Below are 18,558 nucleotides of genomic sequence, written 5' to 3' on the forward strand. Positions count from 1 at the left end.
TCCCCTATGGCGCAAATGACCTTAGCTGTCGGTCGCCTCCCCTTAAAACTACTACTATGTAATATGCAGTGCGTTTATGATTGCAAATGTTCGGAGAAATTGTATCAACATTTAAACTGGTTTAGATAAGTTGTATAAGGTGCACTTTCAATTTTTAAAATAAAAAAAAATCGATTTTTTAAGGAATTAGCAATTTTTGTTTTTTTTGACTAGTGCATTCCATTAAGCTATCTATCTATGTTAAAAGTAATATGTTTCTACGTCCACCTACTCGGTGTCACAATTTTACTTGTGCTCATGGTCATTCTTCACCATAGAATTTGCTTGAAGTCTCTGCTTCTCGATGTTTGCTTTGTTCAACATTAGTACGCACGTCGCTCATAGCCAATTAATTATACTTATTTTTTAGTTAAACATTATTTTCTTGTATTATACGTTCATAGTTACGTTCGTTTGTAGTGTATTGTTGTATGGATGTAAGACTTGTACACTCAAGAAAGCGGAAAGAAAAAGCTTGATGCAATGGAAATGTGGACTTGGAGGAAACTAACAAAAACAAACAGTGCAGAAAGAAAGAGTATCGAAAAAGTTTTAGCAGAAGTGAAAGAAAAGAGATCGCTCTTAAGAACAATTGGACAAATAAGAGCAAAATCAATCGGACATTTACTAAGGCATACCCAATTCCTTAAGAACACATTAGCAGGAAAATTTGTAGGGAAGAAACCAGGACGACGGCTGCTTTCTTCAAGAACATGGGGCGGGATATGGACTTCAGATCATACGCTAGCCTGAAGGAAACAGCAGTGAATAGAAGGCGTGGCTATTGCGACAAGGCACTGCCTTTAGTGTTTGATGATGGATTGTAATCACGCCGTCAAACCTCTAATGGTTCCTCAAATGTCGCCTTGCCGTTCTCTTAGCCTTTATAAGCTTTCCTTTTTCCCCTTTTTCATTGTAAGTAGCCTAGTATGTTGGCATTATGTCGTCTTACCTTCTCGTAACTAACAGCTCATCTTGTATGCGTAGAGAAATATAGCTTACTTACATACTGCAATGCATATACTGGTCGTAATCATGATCTATATTATTTGAAACATTTAAATACACCTATTGTAACTAAAGAGAAATAAAAACTTAATTGCTTATACTATTAACTATTATTTTTGCAAAATAAGCCTTAAATATAGGGTGCGGCAGCATAATTTGCTAATTAGAATTCAAATCCCCATCTAATTAGCAGGTTGTCATGCCTCACCCAGCATAACAAGTTATCCATTTATTGTAGGGAATAACCCTTTAACAAAAGGAAAGGCGGAAACAGATTAGTTCCACAGTAATAAAAATAAGGTCTCTGCATTTACGTTATCATTAGGACCTTTTTCATATACGTACACGTTTGTATTATTTATGTGCATATATTTCAGCATTTAGTTGAGTGCGATAATTGTTTCCTCACCCTTGAGAATTTTAAAATGTTTTCTATCACGTTCAGTCATGGTCGTTTTACATGTTTTTCCAACCTTTTCCATCTTTTCTGCAATTTTGGTGTCAATCCAAATCCAATATTGTTGCCTCGACATATCTACACCAATGACGCGCCGTAGTCTCGCGACCGGCAAATATTCGCTTTGTTCACACTGCTCACCCCCATTGCATTTGGAGTAGAGGTGGAAGGCACATGAGTTTCAGACATGATTTTAGCCCACCCTTTTACATTTGTATGCATGCCCATTCCTGAATCCATCCATCGATACGGGTGAGTCCCATTGACGCATTCTTCCTATCGCTCCGTGTCAATCGTTTTTCGTCCCATGCAGATAAAGCTTGTTTTCGTCATTCTCCTTTGAGCGTATTCTCGTGTGAGGGGGAGGAGGAGGGGGGGAAGAAGAAACGGGTTTCACCGGAAAATACAAGTAGATACATTCCTAGTTGGTGCAAATGAGTGCGTTCCGCGTAATATTACGCTTAGTTTTATACATATGGAACGCATCTCGGCAAAAATTAGACGCCGCCACCGCAACTTGCATCGCGTTTTACGGCGATTGCGTGTGGGCGAGCGAGTGCACCGCCATCGTGACCCGTTGGGCGATTCTAAGTGCGGGGTGAAGTCTTTGAATCTTTCAATCAGGTTTTTGCGGATGATGGCGTTCTCATCTCGCGCACGCCCGCGCTCGCATCTTCATCGGTTGCACGGAGCCATTCCGTTTCATTCTTTTTTTTTACGCGCACACACACATATACACACCCCCCCTCCCCTCCGGCACCCACCTTCTCGGGTTATCAACCGCCCACTCCCGAACCAATCCCCCCCACCCCCTGCCCACCCCTCGTGTTGCCCCGTTTCTCCCCCCTCTTCCTCCCCATCCGCTCGTACGTTTCTTTAACAGGACGACATTCCTCTCGGCTGCCGCTGACCGACCCGGCATGAGAGTTCTGGAAATAACGCCCGGATAGCGAAATGGACACGGCGCTTATTTATCTTCTTCCCTTCACTCCCGCTTTCCACGATCTCAAGGAGTGAAGCAACTCATTCGGGGAGACGCGGGGAGGACCCTCCCCCTCTAACCCCTCCCTCTTCTCTCTCTCTTGCCTCCCCACCCCCTGAATTTCAATCCTTCCCCCTCCACCCTCACCTCGCCCCATCTCTCCGCCCCCTCGGCGTCTCGGAGCATCATCCTCCGTGCGTCTTTTCCGGCACGACGCTGCTCCCAAACGCTTTGTTTATAGCTCTGACATTACCCTTACCCTCCCCAGCCAAGTCTTTACGCTCGGGAAATTTTGAGGAAGGAGATCATTTTGTTCCCCGATGGGTTCGTTAGGCAGTCTCCTTAGCTGGAATGATTTCTTTTTGCCATCAAGTCTCGGCTGTGATGCAAAGCTCTGTTCGAGTTTGTGTTTGGTTATTCAAAGGAGGTGGGTATGTAGGAGAGATTTAACCTTAGGCTCAATTTGGAAAGTAGTCGAGGTATATTACCTATGAACGTTTCGATAGCATCTTAATACTACTTAGCGTTAGTCATTTCGTCCCCAAGGTTCTTTCTTGTTAAGTGGTAAAGGGACATACTCGTATCACCCCCACTCTTTCTTCATGGGAACCTTTTCTTTTTGATTTCTTTTATATTTCACTTTTTGTTAAATTCATTGACGCGCGGGTTTTAAAATCTTGCGAGAAATCTCATTGATTTAAGGATACCGCCGTCGAATTTTAATTTAAATTTTAATATTGATGCATAAATACGTTCCGAGATCCGGGCATTTAGTCACAATGAAAAAATGTATGTGATCGTCGAAGTATGAAAAACAATTTTCCCTATTCTTCATTGTCTGTTTGATGGCCCCTCAAAGTTTACATTGTTTTCATAGCGTATTACCATATATTGATGAAGTCCTGTATTGCGAAGTGAAGGGTTTTTTTTTAATCCCGGTTACCTTCATTCCATTCGAAATTTATACATATTTATTCATATTACTTAGGTTTTGTAGGCACGCTTCTTGTCATTTTATTGGATACGTTAGCTTTTTCTATACTGGCGTAGCTTACACTTCGCCTGCTTTTTCAGGTATGAGTATTTAGCAGAATACTCCGGTGAGCAACGCATGTGTCAATTTATCCCAAATCCACTACCCTAATTTTCCCCCGGTAGTTTTACATTCATATGGACATGGCTTACACCTTGCGAAGTACCACGAGGAGCTGGGCCAAACTGGAAACAACAAATACGCAATATTGGGAACGTAGTGGCCCTAAAAGGAGTGCTGATAATAAATAACATTGTAGATTGAATAATTCAAAGCTAATATTAGCGTCTTATTTCTCTTAGTTCATCCAAGTGCTCTAATCTGCCGATGTAGAATGGGGTCCAAATGATTCTCACGGTGTCGTGGTAAAATGAACTAAATTGCCCAGTGCCTTTCAATAAATATCTAATTTGATATCCAGGTGTTCAAAAATCGCATAACCTTGGATCGTTGGCTTAGAATTGTCTGTATATAGGCTTTGCTACGACAAGAAGGAATCACTGTCCATGTTTACATCTCTTGATCAAATGTTGCTTTATTTTTTCTGGTTTATCATGCCCGCGATCGGAGGAGGATTATGTCGGTAGCCTAAGTGCGAAATAGTTCTCCCTATAAATCGCGATATTTCCGCAGACTCGTTCTTTCGAAATTTTTTTGTCATTATCAAGGATGTCTTTCGTTCTTTTATTAAAAGATTGGAGTCCAAAGGAGGAAGCAAGCTTCAGATTTTTTATTTCCCGATATCATCAGTAAAATTTTGTGAGTTTTGCTCGAAAGATTTAATATTCAAAATGCCGCCGAGCTGTTTTTTTTAACCGCCCTATTGTAATTTTGACAGAATTTTCATTTTTAAAATCGGCGTGTGTATTATTCCTATTATTATGCCAGCGAAAGTGTTTTTTTTGTTACATTGGGTTGAGATTTAAAGCTTTGCCAAGCCGAAGATTCGCTAATAAATTTGCCAATGGAGTGAGTGCTACTTATTTCTTTAAAATTGATCGGTAGGTTGGTGGGTGGCGGAATATAAAATCTCCATCTTATTTACGCACTCTTCCATTCGGGAGGAAACTCAGCTCCTCCTACTTCACATGAATTCACTATTAGTAATTAATTGATGCGTCAATTGATTAATCACGGTGGGGGTACATCTCATCGCCATAATTTTACTCCCATCCCTCAGTTTCATCTTTTCCCCCTCAATCCTCACATCGGCGCCCCCCCCCACCCCCGATCTCCACCCCCCCCTTTCTACCCTCCCAGCCTACCCGGACAAATTAAACCGGAATTCGGATTCTTCCCTCGTACGCGCCATAAACTTGTCCCTCTGTCGGCGGTAATTGGAGGCTTCGACGTAGGCAGCGGTGCGGACTGAAACTCCCTTCGGAAAACTCCCAAATTTAAGGTTGAGGGGAGGGGGGGCGTGATTACAGGTTAAGGGCCTATGGTTTTCTGTCGATGGCCCTGGGGGAAGTGGCGTTCGAAACGGTCGGGAGCGATCCTCTCGTCCGAAACTTCTTTCCAAGTAATTGAGCATCGCTCGTGATAGGCGATGAACTAACTATTAAGCCGGTAAATGAATTATTGTACTTGTGTCCTCATTGGGCGGCGTCATTTTTGGGAGAACCCAATGTGCCGCCACCGTGCCATTTCGAAGGAGTCATTTTGTTTTCTTGAGCATTGTCAGCTGTGCCCGTGTGATTCCCGACAATTGGCTGACTACAAAATAAACATAAGTACATCGTGCGCGTGTTTCTGTTGTATATCGACAAATATTTCTATTCTTAAAGATACTTTGCTTTCGTATTCCTGGTTTTGTATCCCGTCAGTCGGAATGTGTTTGATTTAAACGTTTTTTTTATGAATTTAGGAATATATAATTAAATTTTGGGACTTATTTGTGAATATTTTAGCTAATGCTTTCACGTAAAAAAATGCTGGATCCAAAATTTCCAGGTTAAGCTTGGAATGATGCATGCGAGAACCCAAACGTGCTATTTTTGAAGTGCAATTATATTTAACTCGTCGAAAACGCTCAGATAAATCCAAGGTGTTATTTTCTGGCTACCAGATCATTCTGGAAAACCTCAAGTGGCATCGGGAAAAGAACTGGCATCTCCACCCAGAATGTGTGATGCTCACATGTCGTATGGCTTCACACCAGGTGGAATCTACCCTCACCGCTAAAACCTACCGTCACGTTGAAGACGTGTGGTCTGACTCACTGTACCTTAGACAAGTTTTATTGCGGTGTCGCTTCGTCGAATTTAAAGAATGCACTTCGACTATTGTAAATTTAATGATTTTGATTTATTTGTTGGAAAATTCATCTAAATTTGTTTCCACGGCGCGGCTTGGCTGCCATGTAGGATTATCCCATGTAGGAATCTATTTAGTATGTTACGCGCGACTGTTTATTAATTTATAGTGTATGCATTAAAAAAATGATGGGATTTCAAGAAATAATGAACTCTGGCTGGTGATTTTTCGGGTGCATTCCCCGTTGATTCATCCTTGTGGACGGTAGTTCGCCGGCCTTTTAGTCAGTATCTTCAGGTCCTGGGGGTCCTGGAGTGCCGGCGAAGCTGTCTTCATCTACATCTACATAATACTCCGCAAACCGATGCAAGGGCCTGTGGCGGGGGGTGTTAGGTCAAAAGAGAAAGGTCTTTCACCAGGATGAATCATCGCGGAAAGGACCAGAGGAATCTCGAGTCATTACATAATCATCATCTACATCTACTTAATACCCCGCAGGCCGCCGCAAGGGCGTGTGGGGGGGGGAGTGTTAGGACACCACCCGTAATTGAGAAAGAAAAAAAACCGTCTGCAAAAGCCACAAATTTATACCATCCACAAACAAAACATGGCATACATTCATGCAAGAACACTTACACCCCACACACATGCAAACACAAACTACCAACTAACATACTGATGCACCTACAAATATACCTAATATCTTTGCAATGTTTAATTTTGTTCCGACTTGTAAATTTAAGGTTCAATCTCAACCATCGCGGAAACCATCGCAGCAATATTTTACTCAGTAAACTAATGGAAGTTCCGAAGGCTTGCCTCATTCGCTTTTGAGCGTGGAGGCTGTATTTACTAGGCGATAGTCGCGTACAGTGGACACGTTCTTGACACACGGACCAAGGGCTCTTCTGACGGATTTTCCACCGGACATGGTTGATGCTTAGAACAAAGGAGTAGGATCGTAGTCTCAGTCTGTTGGTTTTGTGGGGTGCTGGTGAGATTTGAGGAAAGGAGAAATTGAATGGAGAGAGGATATGTCCTCATTCAGGAAATCATTACGGACCCTGGGATGAGACCCGTGCAGTTATTGCGTCTCTCATCGTGCCGTGTTAACTCATAAGCTTAACTCTTTCAGCACTCTCGAGAAGTTGTGACTTCAGTCAATAAAAACAAGATTTTTTATGCATAAAGTTTTGTGTATATTAGCTAGCTGCAGAAAAATTGGCAGGGAATCCCTGTTAACGGGAATCACTTGGTTGCTGTGAGGAATGGGCTGTTATATTAACCAGGCACTTTGTGTAACAGTAGTTAACAGGTTACTGTTTTTCAGTCGCTTGGTTATCAACTCGGGCTATATTGGATCCGGAAGAGATTACCTGGAGTCCCCCGCCCCCAGGAGACTGAAAACAATGGCCACTGTCCTTTCCTCGAGTCATGTCGGCATATTCCCGAACTCAATGACGTGCGTTTGCCTTTGGACCCATAAGGGCGAATGGTAGGGCTATTGCGACCAGCCATTAGGCTATTAGAAGGAAGAATCCCGATAAGTGACTCGAAATCACTTCGGCGGTTTTCCGCATCATTTTGCATGCAGCCGCACAAGTGCGGTGTGTTTGGTTTGCGAGTTTCTCTCGTTAGGAAGTTCGTAAAAGGTTTCCCTCTCGATGCTTAATGACGCCTGTTTTGTTGTTCGCCGGGCGAGCGCGGTTTTCTCCGCGGCGTTGTAACGCGTAAGCCTTTCGGCTCAACCCGCGTCCTTTTAGTGGCATAACTGCCCATTAAAGTGCGCGTTGCAAATCGCTTTACAGCGATTCCAGTTCGCCCCATTTAAGTGCCATCTCCCCCCCCCTTTCGGAAAGGGTGCCAAACTTACCCAGATTTCCTCCGGAATGCTTGGAAACTTCGGCGCATATACCCTTGCGTAACACAGGAAAGTGTAAATGATGCCTATAGTGATTTCCGACGTACGAAGGATGTGGAATAAGTTGCTTTAGGCGGCGCATACGATCATATTTCAAGTCGCTCGTTTTTTCTGCCCTCATGATTTTTTTTAAGTAATGGTTGAATATTAACAATCTTCATTGATTACTAATCGTCCTGGCCCTTAGTCACTCAAATACATGCATTAAAATAGTGGATAGTTGTCACGTTGGAAATTACGTCCAATCTTGTTTAATTTGCTGTAAAGTTGTAACAAATTATTTCAACAATGTATTTGAAAGATGTGGGTCGCAGTAGTCCAGGGGTATAGCGTTGGACTGCTACTAGACTGGAATCGAACTCCGGCCTTCCGGGCAGGGACCCTCATCTCCACCCAAGCTATGTGATTTTTTTAATACCAGATCTTCCAGGGAAACCATAACCGGAAAGGAAACCCCCCTACCCTGATGTGTGAATTTCACACGCCGTCGGGCTTAGTACTGGGTGAACTCTACCATCACTCACCCAACCGACCTTCGGGTTGATAACTGCTTATGGTTATTATTTGTAATATTTAATATTAGTCTTCGAGTTCAGCTAGGCTCCTAGTTTAATGAATCAGGGGACTGAACTCGGCCCTATCCATTTACAAATCCCAAGGTAGGTAGGTAAATACATCCCCTGCTTTTAATTTCAAACTCTATTTATACTGTTAATCAAAGCATAATGATGGCGAAATATTGTGTTATTTATTGTGCAGTAAGATTTGTATCGTAATATTTTTGTATCAAATTTGTCTCTTTGTCTTACGTAATTACTTTCTATGAAACCGTAGAAATTAAAGATCAACAACGTCTCTCAATGAAATTTACGAATTTTCGAAATGCAATTTTTTTTTGAGAATTTACTCTTGCTTTGATTGAAGTTCTTTTAGATTTTCTATATTCAATGCCTTCTAATAATTTAGTGAACAATTATCTCTCGGTTATGATTATGATTTTTCTAACAGGTATAAAAATCGTAGTAGCACAGTTCGTTGCATTTTGTCAGTTACATATTAAAATATTTATTCAGGGGTCACAGGAACTTCAAGTGTCCTTATTCGACCTAGATCCTAGATCATTAATGTTATATATCTTGGGTTGGGTTTTGCTAATAGAATAACAGAACATTTTGGATTAATTAACCATAAACTATTATCTGATTCCAATGTTGATTGGATACATTATGAATTCTTCCGCTGATGTTTAATTCAGGTTGAATATTTATATTTATTTCTGAAGTACCTAAAAAAATGATCTTCCGATCACTATCTGGCTGAAAAAGCCAATGGATCTCTGAATTACAGTAAGCCACGACAGTCTCCAGTGCAACGGAATTAAACGACGAATTCATCTCCCGTTTGATTGGACGTAGGCCACCGTTTATAAACGTACCTACCCGCGGCAAGTTGCAGACGAAATGCACACACATAGGGCATAAGTAGAAGGATTGAAGGAAGGAACTCACTTAGTTTACGAGGCGGAAGGGAGGGGTCGAAGGGGGGGTTCATATGCGTTCCTTTCCCAGGGGTGTGTGGAGTGGACGGCGAAGGGAGACGCGTCCTCCACCTTTGGAGGTTCTTCTTACCCCGGAGCCACCGCCCCGAAATCCCCGCTCCACTCCTTCGACCATCCCTTCCCTACGACCTCCTCCCCTCGCCCTCCATCTTCCCCACGCCCATCTCCGCCCCTCCGCACCAACCACCCCCTCCCGTCTGCCCCCGCACGGCCCTTGGTGGCCACTCCTCCTCCACCATTGTCGCCCCAAGGACCCTTCTCAGCCTCCCGTGAGATGATCTGCTTAATCCGCTTGACGGGAGATGAACGGAGCTTCCGTCCCTTACCGGTGGAGGGTGCGCAAATTCATGCCCACTTGCCCTTACGACTGCCAAAGGGTCAAAATTGGACAGAGGGATAGTAAACGCCCTCCCGAAACCCTCGCCCACGCATTCACTTTGCCCCGGTATTTTTCACGAGTCGATGAAATTAGATTCGAGAACGTAATCTGTTACGGATGGGATTAGGCAGTTATTACTCCTTCGGAAGTTCTCCGTGGGCTCATATTCGTAGCACACACTCTTGGGTTAATAATAGGAATAGTGGTTTAATAATTTACTCCTCGTCCTTTCTTTAGTTTTTATTTGTTTTTTAGATGAGATTTTTCGCCTAGGCATTTCAGTGTAAATCATTCACCGATTTTAGATACTGTTGGACTGCACTGAATGAAAAGTTTAATTATAATATTATGTTTATTCAGCTTTGATTTTCGTCCATTACTTAGAATAAGAGTAGATGGAAATGTGTGATATTTTTTTCGTTGTAATATATTAAAATTTTTTGTAAACCACAATGGGGCTATAGCTAAATATAGTGAACTAAATTATTCGGTTAGAATTCGTACGGAATTCGCTGTATACTCTTCACGAATCGCCTTACAATAATTTTTAATACTTTCTGGCTGCAGTAATTAACTTTTCAACGTCTTCTCAGCTCGCTATAAGGTTAGGGCGTGTATGCTGAAGCTACATGACATTATAATGGGAGCATTGGTTTTGCTAGGAAAAAAACCACCGTGTAAAAAAGTCATCATCGATGGAAAAATTCAGGCGTTAACGTATCTCGAAAAGAGTTCGGCAAGTTAGTGCGAATCAAGGGAAGCCAAGATTATGATAATAGAGTATGAAAATAGAAGTGGGTGTAGAATATACTGGACAGAGGGAGGAGGAGGAAAGAACGAGAATGGGGGTAACGGAAACCAGGCAAAGAAGGATGACTTAATGCCTTCTTACTCTAGTGTTAATTGTGAGTGAAGTCGTATCGCATCGTTAGCACAGATGGGAAATAACCATTTCATCACAACGTGCCAAAGGTGGGACTACGAACTGGTGTGACGTTTTATCAGGGAACGTCCTCCCCCCATTGAGAATCCGTATTGCCACCTTTATTAGCAATGACTTGTGATCCTTTCAAGTTAAACGTGTACGTAAAAACCAGAATAATTGTCCGAACTTATTCCCTCTAAACGAGCAGTGTACGTATATACATGCCTCGCTAAACAGTGGTGGTGGTTGGTTCCTTGATCAGAAAACGTGGTCGCTATGGAGTCCCTGTGTAGTAATACGTACAACACTGAAAATATGTCGTTCTAAGGCTTTCCGAGCTCAGTCGCCCCTCACGCCGACAGAATAATTATCCTTAATGTTTAATTTGACCACCTTCTTGAACCATAGTATTACGAGTGCGTGGGATAGGTAGTCTACGAAAAATGTGTTGATATTCGGAAATAATTAGGATGATTCATCCTCTTACAAAATTCCGACAAGTTAAGAGAGTGTCAAACCGCAATGAGGTTGTTTTCCTCGACATAAGGAAAAAACGATAATACTGTCGTGATATCGTACCTTTGTTAGGCCATTTAAAACACAAGTACGTAAGGGTGGGGTAATAGGGATGACGGAAATAAGACTTCTTTTGCGCGGGTAAGTTGCAGTTATGGCGGTTAGGGCTCGACTGGGCGAGGCTTTAGCGATACAAAAACTCATTTAATGCCTTTTAATGTAAAATATTAAAATCAGTTTATCGTGGCACAGTTGAGATATTATTCATAAAATAAGAATATGTTGGTGTATTTAGAAACTTGACTCGCTGTTACTAAGGAAGTTTTGTGTGTTTGGTAAGAAAGTAGTTATCGATGCTGGTACAGATCAATGCCGAATTATATTTTAATAGTGAAGTCCCTTGGCATTATTTAAAGTACGCAATGGTTGTTGGGCAGCTAATAACTGAAGGATCGGATCTATTTAACTTCGAAATTAGGAACGCATCAACAATTTCCAAACCTGTTCGAGTCGAGGCGCCGATTTCCTGTTGACGAGACGAATATATTGAGATATTAAACACTTACATCTCCCGAAACAACGTAAGAAGGGGAGTATATTGTTTCACAAAAAATTAAATATTGCATTATTATATTAAATATTGCATGTTTTTAAAGTGGGGTTATCCATCATATTTAAAATAATTTTTCACCTAAGACACCAACCACGCCCGTAATAGGCCATGTAAATCTTACTTTTTTTAAATTGCGAATTAAGGAACACCTGGCGTGGTGAAGGGCGATTATCAATATTTCCGTTGGATATGAAGCCGTAGTAAAGATACGTTGGTGACATTTTCGTAATGTCTGTAAAGAGCGACCTCAATCAAGCATATAGACGCACCCCTGGACGCAACCGTTACTCCCTCTCCCTGTGGGGTAGCTCCCCAATTCGAAGAGCCTTTTTTGAGGCACGCTTCACCCGTCCTCCGCGCTTGCGTTCTTCAGGGCGCGGGGAGCGGCGACTAATTCTGAGGGCGACCGGCCCTGAGACGCCTCCCGATTCCATCCCCTCGCTCTCAACCCCCCTTCCGCCGACGCCGCCCACCCTTACCCCCTCCCTCCTCTTTCTATGATATCTGAATCATTTGCTCCGTCATTGCACCCGCCCCGGGAAGACCCTCCCACACCCCCTACCCTGCCGACTTCACCGCCCCCTCACCCCTTCCTCCTCCCCCCAGGCCCCTCGTCCCTCCCCTCCGCCCGTCGTATTGATTGTCCACTCCAGCGTCCAGTGGTGTACCCCCCTCCCTCGGTCGTCTGTGAGACACCCTCGCCCCCCTCCTCCTGTCCCTCCCCCCCCACCCCACCGGATCCGATTCCAGCCCTTCAGTCCCCTCCTCGTACTGCCCATCCCCACACTCACAAGCCCCCGCCGCCTCCTTCCTTCCCGGACTATCTTCTACCTCCTCCGCCATTACGAATGGGCCCGAACGGCCGCGTATATTATTCCAATTAACGTGCTGCCCCTTTGGCAACCACCCCGCGTGCGTCCCACCCCTTTGGTTTTCTTACCCTTTCGCTTTCGCGAAAACTGAACAGAGGATCAGACTCCTCCTGTCCGTCTTGCTCCTCGTCAGATCGATGAGTCGGTAGGTCGTATTCAGGTCGTACGCTCCTAACTATCGAGCGAAGCGCTTGAGGGACCTCTCTGTACACCGGCCACCTTAATTGTCGCATCTGCTGCAGTCCAGGGTCGCCATGGATTGATCTTTGGCGTCACTTACGGTCCAAGTTTCCATTGGAGAAAATGCTTGAATTCTTTTGCCTGTTGAGGGCACTTAATGATTTTGCCTCTCTCCCTGCTCGATGCGTGAATTCAGATCCTGATGGAAAACTACATCACGCCTTTCAAACCCGGGGTACGGAGAAAAATGTTAAACTTTTTTATGCTTGGTTACATTGGCTGGAATCTTTAATCCACGATGGTTTTTTTTTGAAAAAATTGAAGTACACGCATACACGATTTGTTTCAATGTTGTAAATAGTTGGTAGTTGCATCCGCTTATAGTTCCTACCACTGGCATAACTTATTTATTAAAAGTGGTCAACCTTTGATGACCAAATGCATTTTATGATGCAGACTCTGGGCATTTCTTCCATATTACCTTCATTCCACTAACTGAATGAATTGGCGTTCATCTATTGCTTGCTTTATTTAAATTTTGCGGTGTTATTGTTTTGCTGAGTATGCATAGGAATAATTGTTTTGTGCTCATAGAAACTAATGGCATAGTTTAATAAAAAAAATAATGTTCAGGCTTGTAAGCAATGCTGTTTAACAGAACTCTTTGCCGTTCAAAAATCGACTTCTAAAATGTTGTGTGCTTATCCTTTTGTTTAACAACCTTCCTTGGCTGAAGTAAATGTGGTGAAAATGTTTATTTCAACTACTGGAGAAATAAGTAAATGTCGACCAGCAGCACTTGAATGCAAATCCATCCAGGGAGTTGCCTGTTTGAATGCATTGTGATTTCGTGAATAATCATGTGTATGCACTTGTTCATTAATCTGTTATTACATGTAAATTGATGAGAGAGAGTGTTCAGGGGTGTGCTGGCAGTAAAGGTCCTGGGTTGCCACCTGCAGGTTGGAGCCCGGCGGGGAATTGGACTGTCGCATGAAGTACCAACCCGACCATACCAAACGGGGGCGCCAGGGACACAAGGGACCCGGGTGCTCCAGCACCACGGAATCCCAGGCCAGCATACCCCTGGAAAATTTCGTGTAATCACTCATTTACTTACTCATTCCCGTGGAAAATATCGATGTTTTTAGTGCGTAAACATGAGTTTTGTGTGAACGTCAATAAAATTCATGCTTACATTCCTGTTAGAAACCAAAGATCGCACGCGGATGGCCCCCAGGGGGTTGTCCCGATTGGGCGTGTTTATCTAAGGAAATTTGAATCAATCATGGACGCGCTCAACTCTGGGCACCTCTCGACGGGAATTATTAAGAACGTCAGTAATAGCAATTCCTTTCCAAATTCTTGGAACTTAATGAGTCCGTTTGGTATCTTTCGGACAGTTTTAAGATGTTACTTGGTGGCAAAGAAATTAATATTTCGGGATCTCTTGGGCCAGAGAAAATCCGTGCTTACTGTCTTACCAACGCTCTCAATTGTCTGCTTCGTTAGGGAATTTAAATGGTAGTCTTTTCCCCTATAATGTTACTGGGATTTGATTTTTCCTTTGATTCAATGACGCTAAAACGGCTTAAATTTTTGATGGGTGCAGGGGTCGAAAACCGCGTTGCCCGACGTAGATGCGCACATCATGGATCAAGTATTTGCTCAGGTGGAACATTCTCAGATCATGTGGCGGTTATTTTTTTAGAGTGATGGGCACAATATTCCTAATTTATCCACTTTATTTCCTTGTTAAAATGTTATGGTAGGCGTTCGGGAAATATATATATTTAAAAATTGCCACTCGGACTCATTTAGTTCCCAAGTCGAAAAGCTTTCATTTTTCGCCACGAGTTACAATTTTGAAGTCAATGATGCGTATCTGCGGTTTTCACATGTGGTATTTTAAATCTCATTGTTACTATATACGCTTGTAATCCCTGTCGTATGGCTGATTGTTTCATTACTTTGTTGTCATTAGATTTATTTGTATGCTGGCTGTATTTTAAGTAGATATTTCTGTTGATTTTCCCTAAGAATTGACGTTGAATAAAAAATCTTTGTTAAAATGGGCTTGTTTGAATGAAGCAGGCTCTTGGCTTATTTTCTCATAATGAACAGCCACGGATGACTTCATACTCCATGAACATCTCAAAGAATTTCTTGCAAACTTTCTGATCTGTCAATCTTTCACCTGATGCTCTTTAGTTTTCCACAAATGTCATACTCTAATCATTTTTTATTGATGCATTTGGGTTTCAAAAACAAATGATAAGCTAAATATTATGTAATCATACTATTTTGTTTTCTTGCTTAAATGCTTGACTTGTAATTTCTTTTACTTGAATTTTGTTTCTCTCTTTATCGTAGGAAACACACGCTCAACTGCCACCGCATGAAGCCAGCACTGTTCAGCGTACTCTGCGAAATCAAGGAGAAAACAGGTAAATATGCCTCTATTTATTCTAAGTTATTCTGCGTGGCAGCATAGAGAATTATTCTCGCTCTGGAGACTTTCGGGTACCTGCATACATCTTAGCGGGTGGGCCATGAGCATGCGAGGCATCCGCTTTGGGGGGTGTAAATTGTTCCAGCTTTTTCCCTGCGGACAATTTCGTGGTACCTTCAAGGGCCAGAGTGAAATACTTTGCGTGGCGTAGTTTCGCCTCCATTCGTTTGGAGTAAAGAAGTACCCACAGACTGAGAGAAAAGAAGTAGTATCCCTACGCTTATTGGCGGTAGCATGGCTTAACGCTCCGATGAACTTCCTTCCTGGAGGAAAGCTAAGAAACAATCCATTATCAGATTAGTGGTATGTTGAGTGAGTACCTGAGTATGCTTCGCATTGCTCTATTAACTAAATTACTCGATTTAGTTGCAATTAGTGTAGACTGTGAATAATCATGTTTTTGAAAAGATTTTCGCCCATTGAGGAACAAGTGCTGCAGCCTTTTACCTTCGGTTTGCATGTTGCAAAAGGTGTTCATTATTACACATATTTTGCACTTGTGGTAGTTCAAACTGTGCCGTTTTGGTATACATATCGTCCGTCTAGGAATTATCCTCCCATGTATTTATAATTAATGGTGGTAGAAAATTCCTTTAATCTCAAAAAATAGACAGCCACTTTGTTGTCGACGGTTGAGCAAAAACTAGAGGCAATTTTGTAAGAGTAGACGGGTCAAGTGACCTTTTTTATCGGGCACTATTCCGTATGCAGTTTTACAATTAATAGAGGAGTAATTAAGAGAGAATGGTATTTTCGAGAAAAGGAAAAGGTCTCTCGTTAGTTTTTTATGAACAATATTTTTCTGTCATGTTCACTTGGGTAAAGCTAATTGTTTGAATATTTCTGAGTAACATCCGAGTTATGCGAGCTCACGATTCGCTTACATCGCACTAAATCCGGTTTCACCTTCATTACGATCCGCGACCGTACCCGGAACTCCTTATCTTTCCAATAATTTTGACGTAATAATTTAATAAACCCTTCATATTTTACGTTTAAGTGCTCTGCGTGACATATTACGATATGTCGCTCGTCGACTTTGATGGCCTCTGTGGCACTGGAAGTGTCATGCGAATGCCGTTTATAAATATGCCCTTGAAGTAGTAGAAAAAATTCATTAAATCGACTTGGCCATGATATCCTTCTCCCTTACCAAGCGGTGAACTGATGGTGCGGGGAGAATTGCTGTTGAAGCACGTACTCCAGTTGATTGCACATATCTGTGAATCATCCGTTGTCGTTGTTCTTTTGAATCGTTTGGATTAAAGTTCATTTTGCCCTCATAAAGCCATGTTTTTAGGATCTATTTGCCACTCTTCTCATTCCGAAAGTGTCCCGTTTGTTTTTTAAGGGGAAATGTGGTTTATTAAGATGTCGACAGCCGTTTTAAGTGTAGTTCTTGGAATCGCGTTATGATATTTATCCTTCTGACCTCAGTTGGTGCACGTATTTAACTGAATGACATCTATTATTATATGCCATTTTTATAAATACCTTGCTCACGTGGAAACCCTACGAAGAATTTATCATTATCTTGGAGCAGAGCGGATGCACTTGGGAGGTATCGGAACACTTAGGATTCGCATATGAGTCGGACGATGGAGCGCGAGTTTCTTAGTCGGAAATGTCTGGTCAGTGCACACCGGGACATGATATCGTTTATGCTTTGCTTAGTATTCATTGTGGCGAATTTTTTTTTAAACAGGCGAATAAATGTTTTACTGCGCTGTATTTCAGAACCGATTGGAACGCAATTTATCGCCGGGCCTTTATGGAAGACCGAGATGGCGGGATAAATTGCTGAATCCCGCTGCATGTAAAGGTAGTTAAATTGGCCTCATTATGTGCGGGCGCAACTCGTCGCATGAAGGATTGTCTTGAGCGGCGTTTGTGCGAGCAAATTTGCCATTCAGGGCCACGCGCTGATTTTACGACGGCACAGTTCCATTCCCAACGATGAGATGGCGTTCGGATCGCCGCGGTGATTTTGATTTATGCGTTATAAACGCCATTCTCTCTCTCTCTCTCCATACCCTATATCCCTCTCCTCCCCCGCCCTTTCCTCTCTCCCGACCCCCGACGCTTCTCCCCGTCCCTTCTCCCTCCCCACTCGCAAATCTGCGACCTTAAATGTCGTGGCGGCAGCTATGCCGCGGATGCACACCCTCCCCCCCCCCCCCCCTAGGTGCACGTAACAGCCGATCCGAATCTCTAACGGGGCGGGAAATGCCGTAACCTTCCATCGGAAGTTGTGTCTGGGAGTAATTATGCTCAGCCCTCTCTTCTTATTCCGGGGTCGTTTCCAAAGTCATAGTGGCTGATGCATTTTTTTTGAGCGTCGGAATAAAATCCTATGGTGCTTAATGAAATACAAAAGTTCCCGGGTTAGTAGTAAGAGGTGATTGAGTGGCGATTCAAAGATTCGGGCATTACTAGAACGTCATCGAATATACTTGTATTGCATTGATTGATTAAGTGGCATATGATGGGGCAATTCCACGAATAAAATATTGTTACACTTCATCGTAGGGAAATATGTACAAGTTTATTTGATTTCAATCAGGGATCGAAAATTATGCATGTTTGCAAATATTAATTGCTCCTTCCCCCCTTTAAAAGTCAGTTAAGTGCACTCATCAAACCATAGGTTGCTTTGTTAGATGAGAGTGGAGCTGACATAGTGCTAGGCCGAACGGGGTGTGAAATTCGCGCATCAGGGAAATAGGGGCGGGGGGGGGGGCAGTTTCATTCCCTGTGCCGCCTGTGGTTGCCCAGGAAGGTCTGGTATCCCAAAAATCACACTGCTTGATTGAAGAAGAGGATGCCCAGAAGCGTCGACCGGAATCGAGCCCGGGCCCTCCGGTCATTAGCCCAGCGCTCTACCCACTAGACTACCACGTATCACAGAAGTTTTTCTACTGCTTGTAAATTGTTTCGTGGATCGTTACAGTGTATTGTTCCCACTTTACTTATAAGTTACATATATTCGCTGAGACACATTTTGCACTCTACATTTTGGCCTTTTTTTTATCATCACCAGTGCATTCAATACCTCCCGAAAACTTTGATAATATGTGTTTGACGTAACAGGTCAAAAATTAGAGGAGATAGAGATGTTGGCTTTATAAGAAATATTGAATGAGGTAGAAATGGCGCAAAAGGCAGTTGCGTATTTCAAAGGAGTACGAATGCGCTACCAAAAAAAAAGAGTATTTTGCATTGTATTGTATTGCATTATTTCATATCCATGTCTAAGCACACATCATGTGCAGTTCTTTTAGCTTCCAAAATTGTGATGTGATTAAGC

At 42.7% G+C, this 18,558-nt stretch overlaps 1 protein-coding gene across 10 annotated transcripts in view; it reads left to right on the forward strand.

Annotated features, from left to right (window-relative positions):
* The window catches only part of exd (PBX homeobox extradenticle), a 387,983-nt gene that overhangs the window by 73,900 nt on the left and 295,525 nt on the right, over positions 1-18,558 (forward strand). For 7 of the 10 annotated variants that reach the window (XM_071593924.1, XM_071593931.1, XM_071593936.1 and 4 more), the window contains 2 exons: positions 13,702-13,839; positions 15,113-15,186. In XM_071593924.1, the coding sequence (XP_071450025.1) occupies positions 13,702-13,839; positions 15,113-15,186 (212 nt within the window). The remainder of the gene's footprint in view (positions 1-13,701; positions 13,840-15,112; positions 15,187-18,558) is intronic. The other 3 variants (XM_071593944.1, XM_071593967.1, XM_071593973.1) reach the window with 1 other exon arrangement.

This window comes from Hetaerina americana, unplaced genomic scaffold (genome assembly GCF_022747635.1).
Source record: "Hetaerina americana unplaced genomic scaffold, ioHetAmer1.1.p SCAF_1, whole genome shotgun sequence".
Taxonomy (NCBI): Eukaryota; Metazoa; Arthropoda; class Insecta; order Odonata; family Calopterygidae; genus Hetaerina; species Hetaerina americana.